This window comes from Pogona vitticeps, chromosome 5 (genome assembly GCF_051106095.1).
Source record: "Pogona vitticeps strain Pit_001003342236 chromosome 5, PviZW2.1, whole genome shotgun sequence".
Taxonomy (NCBI): Eukaryota; Metazoa; Chordata; class Lepidosauria; order Squamata; family Agamidae; genus Pogona; species Pogona vitticeps.
In genome coordinates, this window is record NC_135787.1 from 39,188,880 (window position 1) to 39,212,666 (window position 23,787).

Here is a 23,787-nt window from a genome sequence, read left to right on the forward strand (position 1 = left end):
CCGGAAAAACGAATTTATTTCCCAGGCATGATTAAAAACGGGGGGTGGGGGGATGGTAGCATAATGGACAAAATCCCAATCTGACCAAATCCCTGATCCTGTGATCTCGTGAAGCTAGGGTGCAGTTTTTTTATACGGCATCAGGTTCCGTGATCTGTGTCTGATGAAGCCTGTCGTGGTCCACAAAGACTTACGCCCAGTAAACCTGTCTTCTTTTTTCAGGTGCCACAAGGCTCTTTGTTGCTTGTTAAAGGAGGGTGGCAGGAATGTTTGGAGCAGACCTTGTATCAAGGTAAATTAGTACCACAAACACAATCTCTAGGGGATGTGGTGGTTTGGAAATTATCACAAAAATGTGAACTGTCTGTGCTGATTACATTTTGAGCATTTAAGGATTATATTTTTGTTCTGCTACTAAAAACCGTTCCCTCAGCTTAGCTTTCGTTTTTGGGCACTTTTTGTGGAAACAATGTTTATGCCATATCTCTGTGGGCTGAGCCTCTTCTCCAGGTGGTACAATAAGGCTATTATTCTGACTCCTGTCCTCTGAAGATGCAGGTCACAGAGACAGGCGAAACATAAGGGAGAACAACCTTCAGAATATGGCCACAGAGCCTGAAAAAACCACAACCACCATCAGATCCCGACCGTGAAAGCCTTCGAGAATACAAGGGTACTGTATTTCTGTTTTTACTCATGAGAACAGAGCTCACCTGGCAGAAATGAGTTATTGGTATTTCTCCCAGTCCTAGCCAGCTTCCGACACCTTCTGGAATGTAATGAAGCTAGGCTATAAAACCCACTGCTAGCCTGGTTTATTTCAGTCTTCATCCTGGAAAAAGGAGTGCTCTTGTGCCTCAGAACTGTATGTTATGTGGAGTTGCAGTAGTGCCGGGGAGTGGGGGAGAGAAGATGTGAAGTTGCTTTCTTCTGCCTCAATCATATGTATTCAGTTACCATCACTATTACCAATATATTTGCTTCACAAGGAGCAGCTTTGCTCTTTGCCATACATTCTTCAATCTGCCAAGCCTTAAGATTAAGAAAAGTGAATGAAATGAACATAAAACCTTTCTGCATCAGATAATTTTGCCACATTTATGGAAAATCAGTGCTGAAAGAAATCAATGAAAGTGCTGGAGGACCTCTGACCATCTGGTGTTTTGGACTTGTTTTCAAATGACACAAGCAGCATGATCACTAGCTAGTCACCCACTAATTTTAGTGCAAAACATCTCTATTCTATCATTTCATCCCTACAAACATATACACTGTATATATAAACCTCCAACATGTAGAGGATGAAGTGGATTGTAATCTACAAAACTCATGCAAAAATAAATCTGTTGCTCTGAAACGTGCCTCATCTGAAGTTCTTCAGGCTCCTTTAGTTCATAAAATCACAATTCTATGCACACCAGGCTAGGAGGAATTCCCACTGAATACATGGCTAGAACTATGTTGCTTTGGTGCAGCAAAATATCAGATACTTGTATGCACAAAATGTTGGTGTATGCTCACAAATATAAACTAAACTACAATAATGTGACATTTGCAGGCTAGATCAGTGGTTACCAACCTTGAATAACCCATGTATTCTTGGACTGCATTTCCCAGAAGCCTTTGCCACCAGCTGTGCTGGCCGAGGTTGGAAACAGTTGTGCTAGATCACAGACAGAACTGGCAGCTGTGTTCCTTGGCACTCTTCTCAAGCTCTGCCCGCTCTCTACATTACAGTCCCATTCCACCCACTTCTAAACTGCCTCCTGGCATTAGTAAATCAGTATAACTAGGGGAAAATCAAATAAGGTGGTGAAGATTTAACAAACGCCCTGTGATCTCACTTCCCCAATGTTTTATTTATCTGTCTGAAACACCAGGAACGTATAGTAAATTTTCTCCCCCCCCCCCCGGATTTCATTTTCTCCACAGAACTCATGAACATTTAACAAAGAATTTCATTGGCAAAAGCTGTTCAATATTACAGCAATCCACAATGAAAACTAGACTTATTTTATTTAATGTAACAGCTACCAAAAGCCTGCTAGAATTTTACACACATGCAAAGGATCATGTAAATTGCTACTGATAACAAACAAGCACAATAACTAATAAGGTGCAAGGTCTATGCCATTTGTACTTCTGATCATACAGTGGGCATCTCTTCAATCAGCTGCAGCCACTTAAATGATGTCTCTTCATGTATGCAAAGTCCAACAACATTTAGGTCAGTGAACACACAACCATATGATTCCACCATTTACCCTCAGCTTGAAATGAATTCACAAATACATATTGTAACGAAATACATTATCAAAATAAATTCTAGTGCCACCTCTCATAATGCTAAAGAATAATGGTTTGGATGATTAATAAAGAAAATGAATGTCCATGTATCAATAAAGTATAATATGCCAAAGAAATAATTTAAGAACCTTCTCAAAAGTTCCAGACTTATAATAAAATACATCACAGTATGTTTTAGAGGAGCAATTTTTAAAGAATTAAAAAGTAATTTCTAAATAATGCAAAGTTCACAAACTGAGCCAAATATAAATCCGTGTTACCTACTTCCTGCTTTTATCATTAAACTACATACTCAGTGGCTGAAATCCTTCTGCAAAATGTTATGCCACATACAGAGATTAAAGTTTTTCAAAAATTGAAACTTCTAATTCCAGAGGCTCCCTTGGGATCAATCCCTTTTGTCATGGGGAAGCTGTTGGAAACCACAGGACTGGAAGGAAGTCTTTAATTTCCAAAATAAAAAAACCTGCAGCCACTAGAGGCAGGAATTTTTGAAAATCAGATATTCCCCTTCTATTTTGCAGCACCCAACAGCTTCCCCATGACAAAAGGGATTACAAAGGAGCCTATCTTTGGGGGAAGGGAATTCATTGGAGATGTTTAATTTCCAAAAAAACTCACTGTGGCTGACGACACCACGACCAATGAACTTATGCAGCTTAAGTTCCGCTACAAGATTTTCATCATTAAGTAATGTAAAACTTCAGCAACAAAGTCTTCTCAGACAAATTAAGAGAAATACATATTAAACTAACGCTCCAATGGGAATAGTGCCAAAGACAGTCAATACTGCTAATAAATAACCAGGAAGTAGGAATGAAGATAGAAAAAATTAAGAGGAATACAGACACCCAGCTCCATTCCCATAAACAAAATTTTATAAATCAGAGCTCACTTAGCCTACACCAACTTTTCTATGCAAAACAGGAAGAACAAACTATACACATGGTTTATGTGTAGCTCTCAAAAATGATTAGATGAAGCATTAACATTCTGAGCAACTTCCACTTTTTCACTGTTTTATTTCAATGAAGATTAGTAAAGTGTGGATTGAACAGCCAGTGGTGTATTTTAAGCATGATTATCTCACTGGAGAGTATTCATACTTATATGGATCATATCTTCCCCCTGGAAAAAAAATTGAAAAATATCAATATTTATTTTAAAGCTGCATAAAAGTAGCAAAATATGTCAAGTCCACCCTTCTCCATAAACTTCAGCAACATGACAATCTCACAGATTTCAATGCAAATTAGTCTTTGAGAACTCTTTGCACACTAGGTCCCTTTTTGGTCATAGAAAACTGACAAAACACTGGTTACCTTTTTACTTGATTTTTCATCAAGCATATTGCATTTTTAACTGAACAACATACGGTACTGTATTTCTTATTTTCAAAGCTAATAGAATGGACCATAATGCTTTCTGTCTAAATAAACAAGGGGACAAGCTTCATATGGAAGCAATGAAGAAATTATTCCCAGGATATGCAGCTTAATGCCAAATAGGTCAGCATGCCACACTGCCATTCAGTGTGCTAGTATCAGCATTTTCCATGAGAGCTGTTCTATGCTAGTGTTAATATTTGCAATCCTTAGTGCAAATAATAGTATGTCTGAGAATCTACAGCATGCAAACACTATCACAAATAATCCATTTGCAATTCCCATAGCTGGGATTCTAGCTATCATGGATGTTCTGTTTCTTGTTCATGAAAATGTTAATCTGGGAACATGCAAAGTAATGACAAAAAGGAAGGTGAGAAATGTATTTTTATATTTTAACACACTGGCTGAATGTCTCCTAATACTATAAGATGAAACAGAACCCTCTTGTCAGGATTTGATACCTTATCTGTGTAAAAATGATGGAATAATTATTTGGGGGGGGGTATAGAAAATGCCCTAAAACTACAGTACTTTGAAACTTGCAGCATGAATATATTGTTTACAAGTGTTTTTAAAACAGCGGACCAGTCCAGCAAGCAAGATCACTGAGATAATAGGAATTCTTTGTTAATCTCCTGTTTCATTTTGCTATTCAATGTATACCCAAGGTATGAAAATAGTAAACACTGACATGTGATGGGCAATTAATGTAAATATACATATTTACTCACTTAGAAGTGACAGTGATGAGATATTTTTATCCTTCTGCTTATAGGCAGAAACAAGCATATAAACAAACACTGCTAACTAGCAACAAATGGCTGCTTTTAAGCAACAATCACTGATGCTTCTTAGCAAAACATAGAATATGAATAAACCATGATTTCTCACACTTGGATCATTGAAAACAAACAGCTGCAAGAGACTTCTTAACCAAAGAAATAGATAAGGAAGCAGGTCCAACAATGAGATTTCTTTCTTAAGACTTTGATAGGATGGGTGAGCTTTGTTTAGAAATGCTGTTGTGTGTGTCTTAATATGCTTAGACCTATATAAAATTTTTACTCTATATTAGAGATGGGAGTATTTGTATTTGTATACGAATACCCACACACAGGTGGACATAACGAGGGTCCAGCCCCCTGGGGCCAGACGGTCGACTCACTGATCTGCTGCGGATGCTACAGAGCCTTCCAATGGCTCCGAAGATCGTGTTCGGCTCGCCACTCCTGGCAGGAGGCAGGACGACAAGCCTCTCTGCTAGGTCAAAGAGTGGCTCGCTGAATGCGATCTTTGGAGCCATAGGAAGGTTCCATGGTGCCCGCAGCAGTGGTGGATCGGTGAGTAGACTGTCCAGCCCCAGGGGTTGGACCCTTGTTATGTCCACCTGTGCAGACGTATTCGTATACAAACACGAATACCCCCATCTCTACTCTATATATTGTTATTCTTGATGACTTCATTAAGAGATGTAGCTCTTGCCTTAAGACTGCATTTGAAATATTCATATTGTTCTCTTTTACTTTTAAGAGTCTTTGTTTTTAAAAGAGATGCTCCCATAATTTTAAGTTTTGTCTATAACTCACATTTTGACACCTGCATCTTTGTATAAGATGCAAGAACGGACTACAAGTTATGTGCCTACAGTTTTACATAACTATAAGATACAGTATTTGGATTTCAAGTAATGCACCTACAGTTTACACTACAACTGCAAGATGTCTGGATTTTACAACAATGTTGAAATAATGTTACACTTACGGAGCCTAGAAGCTATGTAGAAATAAAACTTGTAAAAACACATACTGTATTTTTAAGTTGCTTGGAATTATTGCAACAACAAAAATTCTTGTACTTCTGATACCCAGATGAATTTTAAAATGATTGCCAATGAATGTCTGTTTTCATTCTGGGAATAACCTTTCATTGGGATAATGTCAGCTATGATGAACCTATAATACTTTGTCAGTTATAAACTGTTATAGACTTCTGTGATTGACCTGATAGGTCTACATTAAGTTGGCTTGTAAGGGAAATGTACACAGCGTCTCCAAGTGAGGTCTGCACTCCCCCCCCCCCACATTTCTGTTATTTAAAATAATGGGAAGTAAGAGCTCTCAAATCAATACACATAGGTCATATCTGGATACAATAGTTTATCATTATGAGAATATGTTTTGTTTTCCCCTTTCCACTGTGGTACAGCTGGCAGGCAGCTTTGAAGAGCTTCTGCTTCCAATTTCAGTTAAATATAATGTAGTGTTATATCTAAATCATGAACTGAGATTAATTTTAACTATAGTTTTCTGCAACAAGCCCATTTCATAGCTAATGGTTTGTAACTGGCTTGTTTGCACCATACTTAAAAGTAGTAATAATTTATCTAAATTCAGACATAATAGCTACAATCCTGTCGTTCAGCACAGTAAATTGCAACTAGAGTAGGCCCATTGAATCAATGGAACATACAGAGGAGTTTTCTCATCAAATCCACACTGATTTAGTGGGCCTATTCTAACACAACTTATTATCCTAAGCAACAGGATTTTAGCCATTATATGCTACAGTGCAGCATATGGCAGTAAAGAAGACTTTACTGAAGATGAACAGAACAGTTGGTTGTAACAAACCCAGACCTACTGGGATATGCCACAGTTTCACTAAGCTGCCACCAACCATTCCCTGTAAGGAGTCACACAGACCAGGGATGGATTTTTAACAAACAAAGGAATAAGGTTTATTTAAAGAACACACAGGGAAAATAAAATGATCAAGTGAATAAGATACAGTAACGTGGCTTAGTCTCAATCATACATACACACAGTTTGGTTCACACAGAACACTTAACTTGAAGCACAGACCCTGAACCTATCAGTTCTGGCTAACCATACAGACACCTGAACCTATCAGGTTGGTACTGACTGACACACAGTAGTACCCTGTCTGACACACAGACTCCCACTCAAGCTTCTTCTCTCAGCTCTTCTCCAGCTTCTTCCTCTCTTCACACAGGCTTCACATATATATACAGTACAGCCCCTCCTCCTGATGTCCCGCCTTCCACTCCCCATAGGATGGAACTTTCCCTCCAAACCCATGACAGACAGGTAACATCAGTGCTGTATGTAACACCTCCCCTCTTTATAAGTTGTTTTGTAGGGGGAAAGCTAAGGTGCTTTTCACCAAAAAACAACCTGGTTAAAACACACAAAAACAGTTATACATACAATATCATACTTACTTATACTTACACTCCAAACATGTCAATTAGGCATTTAAACATTTACCATTTACAATACATCAAGTCACCTTTATTCATACAAACCAACATGTTTAATAAACACATACATTTAACCTTTGGTCACCAAAATATATACATAGTCCATGTTTCTTTCGCCGTCTTCATTCTTCGGGTCTTCTTGACAAGGCGTCAACAACACAGTTCACTGACCCTCTGACCACCTTCACTTCAAAGTCATAGTCTTGCAGGTTTAAAGCCCACCTCATAAGTTTACTATTGTGGGTTTTCATTGTCTTTAACCATTGCAGTGGTGAATGGTCAGTGCACAGGATAAAATGTCTTCCCCAGATGTAAGGCTTGGCCTTCTGGATCGCGTAGACTATGGCCAGGCACTCCTTTTCCACGGTTGCCAAATGTCTCTCACCTTTCTGGAGTTTCCTACTCAGGTAGGACACTGGATGCTGGTCACCATTTTCATCCTCCTGGCAAAGAACTGCTCCTACCCCGCTGTTAGACGCATCGGTGTAGATGATGAACTCCTGGTCGAAGTCTGGAGCACGCAGCACTGGATAGTTGATGAGGGCCTCCTTCAACCTCTGGAACGCCTCCTCACAGTCGCTGGTCCACGGGATGCGGTCATCAGCCTTCTTCCTCGTCAGATCGGTCAGCGGAGCCGCAATCTCGCTAAACCTCGGGATGAACTTTCTGTAGTAGCCCACCAACCCAAGAAATGATTTGACTTTTTTCTTGGTGTTGGGTCTGGGCCAATCACTAACTGCTTCTATCTTGGCCTCTAGGGGTTTTATCACTCCTCCCCCTACTATGTGACCCAAGTATTTTATTTCTGGGCTACCCAGCTGACACTTGCTCGCCTTTACTGTTAGCCCTGCTGCACTTAACCTCTGCAGCACTAACTCCAGGTGTTTCAGGTGATCTATATATGTCACAACGTCTTGTGGGTCATCCTGGGTGATCTGCTCCCAATTTTGTTGGATCAAATCAAGTGGCCCTTTCACCCTTCTCCCAAATAAAAGTTCAAACGGACTGAACCCGGTACTAGCTTGTGGCACTGATCGATAAGCAAACAAAAGGGATTGCAGCTTCTGGTCCCAGTTGTTTGGATTCTCTGCCAAGTAAGCCCTAATCATGTGCATTAGAGTCCCATTGAACTTCTCAGTTAACCCATTACTTTCAGGGTGATAGGCAGTGGTTTCCTTGTGCTTAATTCCACAGATTTGCCATAAGCGTTTCATGAGCTTCGATGTGAACGATGCGCCCAAATCTGTGATTATTTCTGAGGCAAATCCCATCCTGGACATATACCCCACCAAGGCATCTGCCACTGTGTTAGTTTCAATGTTAGTCAAGGGTATGGCTTCAGGGTACCTCGTGGCATGGTCCACAATGGTGAGAATGAACCTGTTCCCCCTCTTTGTGGCCTTGGGCAAAGGTCCCACAATATCCACCCCTATGCATTTGAACGGAGTGTCAATCACAGGCAAAGGGCACAACTTTGCTTTGGTCCTGTCGCGGCTATTCCCCTGCCTTTGACACACATCACATTGTTTACAGAACTCTTTGATCTGCTTCCCTATTTCAGGCCAGTAAAAATTCTGTGTGATTCTCTGCTGTGTTTTGTTCACCCCTAAGTGCGCAGCAAACATGTCAGAGTGCCCCCTTTGTAAGATCATGGGGCGATAAGGTACCACTAGCTGACTTCTGATCCCATCTCCCCCTTTTGCGATATTCCTCAGGGTCTCTCTATATAAAATTCCCTTTCTCTCACAAAATCTCACTGGGGTCTCAGGTGTTAGCTGGGCGTCTGTCACCTGTTCAAAACACTTTTGGAGAGTGGCGTCTGCCTTTTGCTCTTGGCCAAATCGGCTGTCTGTGGTTAAGGTTTCCACCACAGCTTCGGAACTCCCCCCACCTGCTTCCGTCTCGGGCTCATCATTACCCCCCTGAACTGTCCCCGTGGTGGCTTGTGAACGTGTAATCACTAGCACCCATTTCACATGTTCAGCCAGGTCATTTCCCACGAGCACGGCTGCTGGCAGAGTCGATGAAATCGCTAGCCGCCAAACTCCCCTCCAGCCTTGAAAGTTCATAGGTACCTCAGCTACTGGCAGTGAGATCACCTGTCCCTCAATCCCTGCCACCTTTATGCTCTCATTTGGGATTACATACTCCCTAGGAATAATATCTGGATGGCACAGGGTCACCTGGGAACAAGTATCCCTTAACCCCCGATACTGATGGTCAAGTATTCCCACGTCCACCCCTGCTGTTTCAAACAACTGAGAATCTGTTCTCACAAGTAAGCAGCGCCTGACCTCCACAAGAGGACCATTTTCCTCAGCCTGATCAGCAGATGTAACTGTTCCAGATTGAGTAGCCATGGCAACAGGCTCCCTCGGTGACAAGGAGCTTTGCTCTTTCTGGACACAGAACACAGCTTTTGGCTTGGTTCCACTCGAATCATGAGGCACATTTCCTTTTAGCTGCTTTAATTTCTCACACTCTGAGATTAGATGGCCCTTTCCCTGACAGAAATAACATTTCCTGCTGTATTTTGAGTCTTTCTCATCTTGTTTTGGTTTTCCCTCCAAAATCTGAGGTCTTGGTTTCGTGTCTGAGGGCTTCCCTTCACCATGGGCCCCTCCCCCTTGCTGGTTTCTTCCTGGTCCCTGAGAGTACTTGCTGTAGGTCTCTTTAGGTTTACCCATCGATTTTCCCTCACCTAAGGGCTTTCTTATTTGGGAAATAAAATCTGCGATTTCGGCCGCTTCGGCCACAGATTTCGGTTTCCTTTCCCTCACTTGGAACTTCAGTTCCCCATGCAGGACTGAATAGAACTGTTCCAGCGCTATCAAGTCTTTGAGCTGCTGAAAGGTCTCTGTCCCCTCCTGAGATAGCCATTTCTCTAGCAGCCTCACCAGTTGGGCCCCCACTTGGGTAAAAGTCTGCTCTGGTTTCTTCGTGAGGGACCTGAATCTCTGCCTCAGCTGTTCCGCATTTATCCCATGTCTGGCAAACACCAGTTTTTTAAACTCTGCGAAATCTTTTAATAGCTCCTCTGGCATCTCTGCATAGACTTCTGCCAGGCTGCCACTGATTAAAGATCGCATAATGGTCATCTTCTCAGTTTCCCTTACTGAGAAGTCCACAAACGCTCTTTCCACGAGGGAAAAGAACACCTCAGGGCAATCTCCCTTGTGGTATACAGGGAATTTCTTCAGGTCAGTTTTAGACAATTGGCCCACCTCAGAATCCCTATTGTTATTATTATTCTGGTTCATCAATTCCAGTTTTCTTAACTCATACGCCATCCTTTCTTTTTCCAGAGCAATTTTCTCTCTCTCTCTCTCCATTTCCATTCTCTCTCTCTCTAATCTTTCTTCTATTTCCCTCATCCTCAGTTCATGCTGTTGGGCTATGAGCATTTTCCTGAGTTCTGGGTTCTGTTCTCCCGTGCTGTCCTCCTGCACTGAGCCAAATTCATCCTCAGAACCTTGGTCCACCTGGGGTTCCCTCGCTTCACCCATTTCTGCCATTCGGCTTCGAGTCAAGGGCATAATCCCCCCCCCCAGAACAGGCTGCTTTCAAAAGTCAAGCCTCAAAATAAAGCGACCACTTTTTTTTTTCTTTTGCCTCAGAACCAGCTTTCTATAGATTGCTGCTGTTCTTCAGCACTAACTTGCAACTGTTGCCAGCCGGAGTCCACCCCCCTCTGCTAGGCCTCTCAGCAGACAGGCTAGATCACTGCTACTTCACACAGTTTTGCCTCAGCCTTTTCCCGCCAAAACAGGTTGCCTCAGAGCTCCCTAATCTAGTCTCCCCAGTTGGCACGTTCTTCCACTAGCGCACCTCCCCGTGAGGTACGCCTAGAAGATTACCTACGCGCCCTCAGATTGTCCCTGACTAGACCCCCCTTGCTCTGGGCACACTTGCCAAGGCTTTGCTGGACCACTGGACAACTGGACCAGTCGTATCCCACCGCTGCCACCAATCAATGTAACAAACCCAGACCTACTGGGATATGCCACAGTTTCACTAAGCTGCCACCAACCATTCCCTGTAAGGAGTCACACAGACCAGGGATGGATTTTTAACAAACAAAGGAATAAGGTTTATTTAAAGAACACACAGGGAAAATAAAATGATCAAGTGAATAAGATACAGTAACGTGGCTTAGTCTCAATCATACATACACACAGTTTGGTTCACACAGAACACTTAACTTGAAGCACAGACCCTGAACCTATCAGTTCTGGCTAACCATACAGACACCTGAACCTATCAGGTTGGTACTGACTGACACACAGTAGTACCCTGTCTGACACACAGACTCCCACTCAAGCTTCTTCTCTCAGCTCTTCTCCAGCTTCTTCCTCTCTTCACACAGGCTTCACATATATATACAGTACAGCCCCTCCTCCTGATGTCCCGCCTTCCACTCCCCATAGGATGGAACTTTCCCTCCAAACCCATGACAGACAGGTAACATCAGTGCTGTATGTAACATTGGTCAGATCTGATACTTGAGAGAAAAGAGTAGAAATTACTTGGTAAATGGGCTATAACTTACATATCACTTAGCATTTTTCCTAAACAGAAATACTATAAGTAAATGAAAACAGTTATTTTGAAGTAGAAGAACTATAGAAACATAGTAGAAATTTGATATTTCCAGGTATCTTTCAGCTGAATGAAGCTGTTCAAAAAAGCAACATTCACTGCCTCTACTATTCACCAAAGGCAGCAAACTTACAAAATGAGATCTTATACTTATAAAAGCAACCAGTACCAGAACAAGACTATATGTAAGGTTTTGTGGTGTTTTGTTTTGTTTTTTGCATACTCACTTTTTGCATTCTCATTTACAGCTGTCACTGAGATTCTCCCTTTGCTTTTCTCCTTTCATATTCTGCGAAATGGTCACTACGATCTTTAAAGATCTAATGGTGTAAGAACATTGGGGATATTAAATCAAAATGATTGCTTCAGCATGCCAGAGTGTTAGTGACTTCACTCTTAGGGCTATGAACTACTTATTTAGTTATACAAATTAGTGACTTTAAGTGTAGCCACTTCTAAAATATTACTGATAACATGCACAAGCAATATAATCCTTACCAGCCCCCATATTGCTATTGTGGAAACAATACTCAGACCAACTCTGATCCACTTAGGTCTGCTTGGATCATCTTGGCTTACAATGAAAGCGGAACGAGACAATGCTGAAATAAAGCAGTTTAAAAATATGTTAGTTCTGAGATAAATGCATAGGAAAATCTAAATATCTATTTACTTAAGAAAATACTTTTTTGTCCCAATCTTGACAAGCAATAGTTCTTCACTTCCTCACCACCTGGATTCAAGACAAGAGGCATGAAAGTCTTCTAAAATTGGAAACACCAGTTTGACTTTAAAAAGTGCCATGACTATCAATATGGCAACTACTATATGAATTAGTAACCAAAATGCCACTGCTTAGTTATACTTGTAGAAGGCAAAAACTGTAATAGCAACAAACTGTGGTGAATTAATTAATAAGTCCGTGCTTCGATTTTTCAGCGTGTGCCCAAAAATCAAAGTGAGGTCTAACTAACTGTGAGCAAGAAAGTGCTGTGATAGGTGCTATTCTTCAACACTTCCACCAAACACAGAAAGAATAAACAATTACAGAAAAAAATAAGACTACAAATAGGATAGTATGAAGCTTCTGTAATATTTTAATGGTTAAGTTTCTGAAAAACTCAGTTCTGGCTGTCCCCTAAAATATAGTACATCACAGAAATGAGTACACCCCCTCACATTTCATAAATAGTTTAGTATATATTTTCATGTGACAACGCTGCAGAAATGACACTTGCCTACAATGTAAAGCAGTGAGTATAGGGCTTGTATAACAGTGTAAATGTGCTGTCCCCTCAAAATAACGCACCACATAGCCATTGATGTCTAAACTGCTGGCAACAAAAGTGAGTACACCCCAAAATGACACGTTCCAAATAGGGCCCAAACAGCCATTTTACCTTTCTAGTGTTATGTTACCCATTAGTGTCACAAGTCTCAGGTGTAAAGGGGTAGCAGATGTTATACCTCTCACTCTCTTAGATTGCTCACTGGAAGTTCCACATGGTAATGAACTAACTGCGAATCTGAAAAAATTGTTCCTCTACATCAGGGGTGTCCAACCTTTCACCTTCTCTGGGCCACATTAGAAGATGAAAATTTGGTTTGGGCCGCACATACGTTTGGTTTGGGCCGCATGGGGGGGGGAGCAGCCCTAGCCATCCTCCCCAGCCCCCTTCCAAGCGCGCTTACCAGCAGCTGCGATCTCAGATAGCAGAGGCTGCCAGCTTCAACTCCAGTGGCTTTATGGGGCCGGGAGGGGGTCCACCTATTGACGGGGATGGCACAATGTAGTCATGCAGCCCCCCGTCCCTTCCCCTCTCACTCCTTCCTTCCCTTTCTCCCCCTCTACTGTTGTGACATGCCCCGGCCACATTCCGGCCACAAGCGCTGGCAGTGTAACTTGAAACTTTGGAATTTCTTTAAAAATAAAAAATTGCACTGGGCCGCATTATGAACTGACCTGGGCCGCATGCGGCCCTCGGGCCGCAGGTTGGACAAGCCTGCTCTACATCAAGATGTCCTAGGCTATAAGAAGATTGCTAAAACCTTGAGTGGCCAAAACCAGACAGCGGTTTAACACGACAGGTTCCACTCAGAACAGGCCTTGCTATGGTTGACCAAAGAAGTTGAGTGTCAGTGCTCAGCATCATATCCAGATGTTGGCTTTGGGAAATAGACATATAAGTGCTGCCAGCATTGCTGCAGAGGTTGAAGGGGTGGGGAGTCAGCTTGTCAGTGCTCAGACCACACACTGCACACTGCATCAAATTAGTCTCCAGGGCTGTCGTCCTAGAAGGAAGCCTCTTCTAAAGGTGATGCACAAGAAAGCCCACATATGGTTTGCTGCAGACAAGCTGACTAAGGACATGGATTTCTGGAAACATGTCCTGTGGTCTGGTGAGGTCAATATAAACTTATTTGGTTCAGATGGTGTCAAGCATGTGTGGCGGCAACCAGCTGAGGAGTACAAAGACAAGTGTGTCGTACCTACAGTCAAGCATGGTGGTGGGAGTGTCATGATCTGGGTCTGCATGAGTGCTACCGGCACTGGGGAGCTACAGTTCATTGAGGGAACCATAAATACCAATATTTACTGTGACATACTGAAGCAGAGCATGATCCCCTTTGGAGACTGGGCCGCAGGGCAGTATTCCAACATGATAACGACTCCAAACACACTCCAAAATGACCACTGCCTTGCTAAAGAAGCTGAGGGTAAAGGTGATGGATTAGCCAAGCATATCTCCAGACCTAAACCCTATTGAGCATTTGTGGGGTATCCTGAAATGGAAGGTGGAGGTGCGCAAGGTCTCTAACATCCACCAGCTGTGTCATGTCATGGAGGAGTGGAAGAGGACTCCAGTGGCAACCTGTGAAGCTCTGGTGAACTCTATGCCCGAGAGAGTTAAGGCAGTGCTGGAAAATAATGGTGGCCACACAAAATACTGACACTTTGTGCCCAATTTGGACATTGTCACTTAGGGGTGTACTCACTTTTGTTGCCAGCAGTTTAGACATCAATGGCTATGTGATGCGTTATTTTGAGGGGACAGCACGTTTACACTGTTATACAAGCTGTATACTCACTGCTTCACATTGTAGCCAAGTGTCATTTCTTCAGTGTTGTCACATGAAAATATATACTAAAATATTTATGAAATGTGAAGGGGTGTACTGACTTCTGTGATATACTGTACATGTCAAATGTATTCCAAACTAAATACAAGGATGAAGACAACTACGTTTTCAAAACTAATACATAGTTTTAAAATTAGCTTTACTCTCAGTTACAGAGTTGTAGTCACACCACTTCATTTCCACCAAATCTTTGACCAAACACATTATTAAAAAGGCCATTTGCGACAAAGCATCAAAGCGTAGTTTGGAACACTGTCATCTACATAAACTAGAATCAAATGGGGAATGGTAAGAATGATCAAAGAAAGTGTCAGAAAACATGCAAATCATGGTTAAATTTGAAAAGATGACAGAAAAAACATTTCCTAGTATTGGACACTGAGAAGAGACAAGTATGAAGGTTTAAAGAAATTTTTAGAAAGTGTTGTTCACCAAAGACAAAACAAAGGAACAACAGGTTCAAAATACAGTACACAAAAGGAACAGTAATTGTCTTTGAAAAACAAGTGATTTTTAAAGTGTCAGACCTTTGGTCCCTTTAATTTAATACTATCAACTTTAGATCTGTGGTATGTATAGCAAAAGTCTTTCCAAGTCCTAGTATTGGAGATGGGAAGGCACAAGAGTCTGGTAAATCCTGAATGTAGAACATATGCTCTGCCTCATCACAGAGACAAAACGTTGGCTTTCAGAACCAAAGAAAGTGAAATAAACAAACTCCCCCCCCCACAAAAAAACAGATTTATATTGAGCAAAGTGGCCAAGAAACAAGTAACATGCGATACAAGCTGCGTCTGAAAAGTTTTTGTCAACAGATCGACGGACAATAACCTTTTCATCAGGTCGAGTGAAAAGGTTTACAGAAATAATCTATTATGGTGGTACCGCACCGATTTCTCCCAAAGGCCTATTCTGTTGCACCATTATTCCTCCTCCCGTTTCGGCCGATCGTTCCTGCACCGGTACTGCTGATACCTCCCGCAACGTCTTGCCTTAATCTGACGCTACATGACAGCGCTAGGAGCTACCAAGCAGTAAAGCAAGGTCGTTCAGCTCCTAACCACCTCATCAAAGCGGATAAAACGAGATGTTGCGATAGGGAAGGAAGTCAGACAGTGCCGCTTGCACGCCCGAAAATAAGGTGTAGCATTCCCACATTTATCCAGTACAAAGTAGGAACCGAGAAGGCCTCTTTCTTTATGCCACCTAGCTTGCAAAATAAGAACAAGTCCCGCTCGTCCCCAGTTAACTCACTTGGGTTCAGAGGTCGCGACAACAGCAAACGCCGCCTCACGAGCTGCAAGGGCACCGCCATCTTGAATCACTTCCCCTCTACAGTACAGTAGGTCGCTTCCTTGGCTTTGGGAGCGACAGGCAAACGCACCAATCAAACAGCATGGCGGGCGGATTATTAAAATACACAGCAGATATGGTTTTAGGCGAGAAGGGCGCCACCTATGGGCAACCGCGTCTACCGTGATGTGTTCTTCACTATCCGATTCAGCAACAGCAACGAAATGGACTGAAAAATCCCTATGAGGTTAGCAGAGAAATGTGCAGTGTTTCTTAAGCGCTTTCGTATTTTCACAAGAACGGGACAGCAAAATCAATCCCCCCCCGATATAACTACACTAAAAACATTTTCATTAACAAAAATTTTACATTATTTATTTATTTATTTATTTATTTATTTATTTATTTATTTATTTATTTATTTATTCATTCATTCATTCATTCATTCATTCATTCATTCATTCCTTCATTCCTTCAATTTTTTTACCCCACCCCTCTAGACAGCGTCTACTTGGTGCGGCTTACATAAAAACAGTCTCTGACAGGTAAACCCTTGAAAATGAGCAGTACCAAGGGTCAAATGAATCAGTTTATCTCGAATTATGATGAAAGTTCATTAAAATGTTTCAAATTTAAACCAAACCAGATAAAGCAGAGTTCTCTCATTGAATTCTAGTGAAGATAATGGTTTGTATCAATTTATGGAACCACTACCCTTATGCACCTTTCAACTGTCCAGTTTCTCAATGTAAGTGATATATTAATGGGCAAGTCTCTGCATTATTACTGAGAGTTAACTGAGTAAACATGTACTGGCACCACCACCACCACCACAACAACAATGGAAAGCATGATCATAATTCAACATGGGATGGCTAAAACTGGGGACCCTTAAGAAAGAAACTGAAGGCTTGATTTTTGCTGCACAAGAACAAGCACTCCAAACCATTGTGATAAAAGCCGCCGCCTAGAGTGGTCCTTAGTTGTCCAGATAGGCGGGATATAAATATAATAAATAAATAAATAAATAAATAAATAAATAAAGCTAAGATCCAATGAATTAGTGCTAACAACAAATGTCAACTCTGTCAAGAAAAAGATGAAACTGTGACACACCTCATCTGTGAATGTCCAAAGACTGCATAGATTACAAAGTTAGAAATGACAGAGTGGCAAAGTTAGTGCACTGGTCATTATGCAGAAAATATAACTTGCCTCCAAAAATCCATGGGGACATCAGGTAGAGAAGGTGTTAGAAAATGACAACGTCAAGATCCTGTGGGATTTCCGGATCCAAACAGACAGACACCTTGAACGTAACACACCAGACATAGTAGTGATAGAACGAAGAAATGTCCCAATCCATTGACATTACAATTCCAGGAGATGCCAGAGTTGAAAATAAAGAATCGGAAAAACTAACAAAGTACAAAGATCTGGCAATCAAAACAACTTGCCTCTGGAACAAACATGCTTCTGTGGTCCCTGTAGTCATTGCGGCTTTGGTAACAATATCAAGAAATTTCACACAGAACTATAAGCAGTTGCAAATCTCAGAAATCACACCATCAGAGCTACAAAAATACGGCAATATTAGGAACAGCATACATACTGTGCTGATATTTAACAGATACTTAGGTTTTTGGTTAAAACTTGTACAGTATATGTTACATACATTATATACATACGAGTCAATGATGGAATAATTGATTCTGATTCTGAAACCTTTAATGGCATTCACAAACTACAACAGCACAAGCAAAATGGGAGAAGTAAAATTACACAAATAAGAAGCAAGAAGAAGGAAACAGTTTCAGAATTGCAGATAGAAAACCTGCAACAGCAGTGGTCAAAGAATTACATTCATCACTCATAAAAATAGAAATAAATGGCTCAGGTGAATTAAGAGATAAAATCCAAGGTTCGAGGAAACATTTTCGGAGATAATAATGAGCAGGGTATTGAAACGGTATATGGACCAAGGTGTCAGAAGTCTCTAAACAAAAGGGACAGAATCTTTTTTCTCAAGGGATATTAAGAAAATAACCAGCATGAGTGGCCGAAGGAAAAATATTGAAGTGGGCTAACATGAAGGCTCTTCTTAAGTGTGGATTTACTAAGGAATAGAAATATTTAGGAAAATGGTCCTGAGACGGAATAAGTCCAACAGAAAGGGGAGAACATACAGTGGGGTCTTGACTTACGAATTTAATCCGTATTGGAAGGCAGTTCTCAGGTCGAAAAGTTCTTAAGTCGAATCTGCATTTGCCATAGGAATGCATTGAAAACCATTTAATCCGTATCTGCTCTTTTCGTCCATAGAAACTAATGGGAAGCTGCTATTCCGCCTTCTGCCACTAGAGGGGGATTTTTTCTTTTTTTTTTTCTTTTAACCTAAGATGACTTAGCTTTAAAAAAAAGGGGGGGGGAAGAGTTCATAACTCGAATCTAAGTTCGTAAGTCGAGTCCATATATTCCTATGAGAGCGGTTCGTAAGTCGAAACGTTCGTATGTCGAGCCGTTCGTAAGTCGAGACCCCACTGTACAGGATTAAGGTTATTACATAAGCAATTGAATTCAGCATGGCGGAGCTTATCCTTAATTATGGAATAAGCCCTAGGGAGACTCATGTCAACCAAAGATTCTAGGGAGATATTAAGAGAGAAAAGTTTCTTTTCAAGAAGCCGGAACCAAGAAAAAAATTAGGGATCATAAATCATAAAACAAGGATCTAGAATGCGAATTTAAAAAGAGGCGGACCCAGAATGTAAATGTTAGTAACCAGGCAGTTGTGGAGGGGAGGTGAATGCCCAATTCTAAAGAAATAGTAGAAAGCCGAATTAAATTGGGAACTCCTAGTATTCTACGAAAAAACATTGCTGCAACTTGTTCAATGGCCAGGTTTACAGAGTGTATCCATATAGGCACACCATAAAGCAAGTGGGAAAGAATCTTAGAGTGAAAAATCTGAGTGGCTGCTGGAATATATTGGTTTCCAGAAGAATAATGAAACTTAGAAATAGCTTTTAACTGGGGGGAGATTGAAGAGATAACTGCTTTTTTATGTGATGTCCAACTAAGTTTGTGATGAATGAGAAGACCCAAATATTTATAACAGCATACTTGATAATAGGTAGAAGATCCAATTGTCCAAGGGGTGGGCTTTTTTATAATTTTGATTGACTGTGACTGCCGTTTTTGAATAATAATAATTATAATACCGTTTCCCTGAAAATAAGACCTAACCTGAAAATATGCCCTAGTATGATTTTTCAGGATGCTTATAAGCCCTACCACAAAAATAAGCCCTAGTTAAGTGAAACCCCACCCTCCATCATTGTGCATCAGCCAGAAGATAACATGACTCTATTTGAATTGTAGATTGTTGTACATGAAAAAAATAAAACATCCCCTGAAAATAAGACCTAATGCGTGAAGAGCTTTAATTTATAATTTATTTACAGTATAAATTACTTCACAGTAAATCTGCATGGAAATGGGTAGCACCTGCTTTCTAATTAAATAGTAAAGATAGAAAGTCATATGTTTGAGACATGGTATTCAGGCACCTTAACTGATTTAATGGAATTTGAAAATCAACTGTCATTATCTAATTTACTCTTTCATAAGACCAAGAATATGGATGTTGAAAACAACAAACAGGGATGCAGATGTAAAACCACGGTAGGAATGCAGCCTCAGCTGGTTCTTCCAGTGTTCCTTTTCCCCCTTCCCACTGAATACTTCAAGAGGTTCAGTAAGAAACACATAGGTGTAAAAAAATAGAACCTGCTTCTTGCTGTGGTGGCAAAACACCAGGACACTGGAGATCAAATTAAAGGAAGTTTCTTGATACAACAAAAAACTAAGCTTTCCATAAGGTATTCATTGCCACCTAAGTTGAAGACTACTCTCAGCCTTGAAAGGGATTTAGGCAGGCTACTTTCCATGCACAAATGTTTTTATGTTCCTCTTGAAATTCTGGATAATTCATTATTCATCTAACATGGGCTTCATGATAATTTTGTATTCCTAAATGACTTTCTTCTTCAAAAATAAAAAGTATCATTTGTTGACTGTGTTTTGACAAATCCTTTAGATTCAAAATATCAGACGTTAAAGACAAATGACAGGAAAGAGTTGTGGGATCCTTCTATCTTTATTAACCACTGTGGAAAACAGCATGATGTGCTAGAATTGACCTTGCTTGTGACTTGTGGCCCATTCATGGATTGCTGCCTTGTTGTGGCAAAGGAGTTTGAGTAATTCAGAAAACCTATGGGCTATGCCTTGCGGGGACACCAAAAAAGATGGACAGGTCATAGTGGAGAGTTCTGACTAAACGCGATCCACTTGGAGCAGGAATTGGCAAGCCACTCCAGTATCTTTGCCAAGAAAATTCCATGGGAAGAAACAAAAGGCTAAAAGATATGACGCTAGAAGATGAACCCCTCAGGTCGAAAGGCATTCAACATGCCACTGAGGAAGAGCGGAGGACAAGGACAAGTAGCTCCAGAGCTAATGAAGTGGTTGGGCCAAAGCCAAAAGGACGCTCAGCTGCGGACACACCTGGAAGTGAAAGGAAAGTCCGATGCTGCAAAGAAAAAGACTGCATAGGAACCTTGAATGTAAGATAAATGAACCTTGGGAAGCTGGATGTGGTCAAACAGGAGACGGCAAGAATAAACATTGACATCCTGGACGTCAGTGAACTAAAATGGATGGGGATGGGTGAATTCAATTCCGACGATTATCATATCTACTATTATGGGAAACAATCCCACAGATGAAATGGAGTAGCCTTCATAGTCAAGAAAAGAGTGGAAAAAGCTGTACTGGCATACAATCTCAAAAATGATAAAATGATTTCAATACGAATCCAAGGCAGGCCTTTCAGCATCACAGTAATCCAAGGTTATGCACCAACCACCAATGCTGAAGAGGCTGAAACTGACCAATTCTATGAAGATTTACAACAACTTCTAGAACTGACACCAAAGAAAGATGTTCTTCTCATTATAGGGGACTGGAATGCTAAAGTAGGTAGTCAAAAGATAAAAGGAACAATAGGTAAGTCTGGCCTTGGAGTTCAAAACGAAGCAGGGCAAAGGCTAATAGAGTTTTATCAAGAGAACAAGCTGGTCATCACAAACACTCTTTTCCAACAACACAAGAGGCTACTCCACACATGGACATCACCAGATGAGCAATACCAAAATCAGATTGATTATGTTCTCTGCAACCAAAGATGGAGAAGTTCTATACAGTCAGCAAAAACAAGACCTGGAGCTTATTGTGGCCCTGATCATCATCTTCTTATAGCAAAACTCAAGCTTAAACTGAAGAAAGTAGGAAAAACCACTGGGCTAGTCAGCTTTAATCTAAAACAAATCCCTTATGAATACACAGTGGAAGTGAGTAACAGATTTAAGAAACTAGATTTGATGGACAGAGTGCCTGAAGAAACATGGATGGAGGCTCGTAACATTGTACAGGAGGCAGCAAAAAAAAAAAAACATCCTAAAGAAAAGGAAATGCAAGAAAACAAAGTGGCTGTCCAACAAGGCCTTACAAATAGCACAGAACAAAATGCAAGGGAGATACGGAAACTTACAGAAAACTGAATGCTGACTTCCAAAGAATAGCAAGAGAGCCTTCTTAAATGAACAGTGCAAAGATATAAAGGAAAATAATAGAAAGGGAAAAACCAGAGATCTGTTCAAGAAAACTGAAAAATGTTCAATAAAATAAGAAGTTGCCATAGTTTGCTGTGGTCCACACAGTCAACGGCTTTTGCGTAGTCAATGAAGCAGGAGTAGATGTTTTTCTGGAACTCTCTGGCTTTCTCCATAATCCAGCACATGTTAGCAATTTGATCTCTAGTTCCTCTGCCACTTCGAAATCCAGCTTGTACTTCTGGGAATTCTCGATCCGCATACTGCTGAAGCCTGCCTTAGAGGATTTTGAGCATAACCTTGGTAGTGTGTGAAATGAGTGCAACTGTACGGTAGTTGCAGCATTCTTTGGCATTGCCCTTCTTTGGGATTGGGATGTAGACCGATCTTTTCCAATCCTCTGGTCACTGCTGAATTTTCCAAACTTGCTGGCATATTGAGTGTAGCACCTTAACAGCGTCATCTTTTAAGATTTTAAATACAGGTAGTTCAAGTGGAATGCCATCATCTCCACTGGCCTTGTTGTTAGCTGTGCTTTCTAAGGCCCACTTGACTTCCCTCTCCAGGATGTCTGGCTCAAGGTCAGCAACCACACTATCTGGGTTGTCCAGGACATCGAGATCTTTCTGTATGATTTCTCTGTGTATTTTTGCCACCTCTTTTTGATGTCTTCTGCTTCTCTTAGGTCCCTCCCATTTTTGTCTTTTATCATGTCCATCTTTTCACAAAGTGTTCCTTTAACATCTCAAATTTTCTTGAACAGGTCTCTGGTTTTTCCCTTCCTATTATTTTCCTCTATTTCTTTGTACTGTTCTTATCTATCTCCAGAGAAATCTATATGTGGGACAGGAAGCAAGAGTTAGAACTGGATATGGAACAGCTGATTGGTTCAAAATTGGGAAAGGAGTACAACAATTGTCCCCCTGATTATTTAACTTATATGCAGAATATATCATGGGAAAGGCTGGACTGGATGAATCCCAAGCCGGAATTAAGACTTCCGGAAGAAATATCAACAACCTCAGATGTGCAGATGATACCACTCTGATGGCAGAAAGTGAGGAGAAATTAAAGAACCTCTTAATGAGGGTGAAAGCGGAGAGTGCAAAAATGGTCTGAAGCTCAACATCAAAAAACAAAACAAAACCTAAGGTCACGGCCACTGGTCCCATTACCTCCTGGCAAACAGAAGGGGAAGATAGGGAGGCAGTGACAGACTTTACCTTCTTGGGCTCCATGATCACGGCAGATGGAGACAGTAGCCACGAAATTAAAAGACACCTGCTTCTTGGGAGGAAAGCAACAACTACTGTACCTAGACAGCATCTTAAAAAAGCAGAGGGAAGGGGATGACAGAGGACGAGATGGTTAGACAGTGTCATCGAAGCTACCAATATGAATTTGACCCAACTCTGGGAGGCAGTGGAAGACAGGAGGGCCTGGCGTGCTCTGGTCCATGGGGTCACAAAGAGTCGGACACGACTTAACGGCTAAACAACAACAAAAATGAGTTGTGGTGGTAGTTAAACCCTAACATCACATTTGCCACTGTAGTTTTCACTACATAATGGATCGATACTAATACTAATGCCTAGTATAGGAATTAATACGGTATATAAATACAGTATATTTATGAAAGCTGCTAAAACCTGACACCCTGGTTTGAATGTTTGTTGTGGAAACGAGTCAAGTTCCAGGAGACTCCCTTCTCCCACTCTACTGAACAAATGACAGAGGAAACTTCCATAGGTCTACTGGGAACTGTGTCCCAGTGAATTCAGCGGAGGTTACTCCCGAACGTACGATCACAGGCGCGCTCCCCGACCGCCTTGGGTAGAAGCACGACCTCAACCTAAGGCGCAGGCGCACGCTTTCCACCCTGCACAGCCATAGGGTGGGGATGGCATTCCCACTTCCCGATTTACCTTGTAGGGGCGATTAAGTCTATACGGACAACAGCAGCAGAGGGAGGGCTGGTGGAAATGAGGTCGTGGCGCATGCGCACCCGGCCTGGTGACCCGGCTGGGGAAGCCCTCGGTGGCGGCCATTTTGGCGGCGCCTCCTCTCTTTGGCCTGTTCAGTTACCACGTGAACCGCCCGCCGC

The 23,787-nt window shown here is 41.4% G+C and overlaps 1 protein-coding gene across 5 annotated transcripts; it reads right to left on the bottom strand.

Annotated features, from left to right (window-relative positions):
• Positions 1-1,997: 1,997 nt before the first annotated feature.
• NDUFC1 (NADH:ubiquinone oxidoreductase subunit C1) lies at positions 1,998-23,764 on the bottom strand. 5 transcript variants are annotated; one of them, XM_078394721.1, is made up of 6 exons: positions 23,609-23,680; positions 17,224-17,317; positions 15,970-16,248; positions 12,073-12,176; positions 11,802-11,894; positions 3,310-3,435 (listed from the first exon to the last, which is right to left on the bottom strand). In XM_078394721.1, the coding sequence occupies exons 3-5, from the start codon at positions 16,028-16,030 to the stop codon at positions 11,826-11,828; spliced, it is 234 nt and encodes a 77-aa protein (XP_078250847.1). In that variant the 5' UTR covers positions 16,031-16,248; positions 17,224-17,317; positions 23,609-23,680; the 3' UTR covers positions 3,310-3,435; positions 11,802-11,825. The 5 variants fall into 5 exon arrangements, with proteins under 5 accessions (XP_078250846.1, XP_078250847.1, XP_078250848.1 ...); XM_078394722.1 differs by lacking the exon at positions 17,224-17,317 and having other exon boundaries at positions 23,609-23,659; XM_078394724.1 differs by lacking the exon at positions 3,310-3,435 and having other exon boundaries at positions 11,801-11,894; positions 23,609-23,665.
• Between the last annotated feature and the right edge of the window lie 23 nt (positions 23,765-23,787).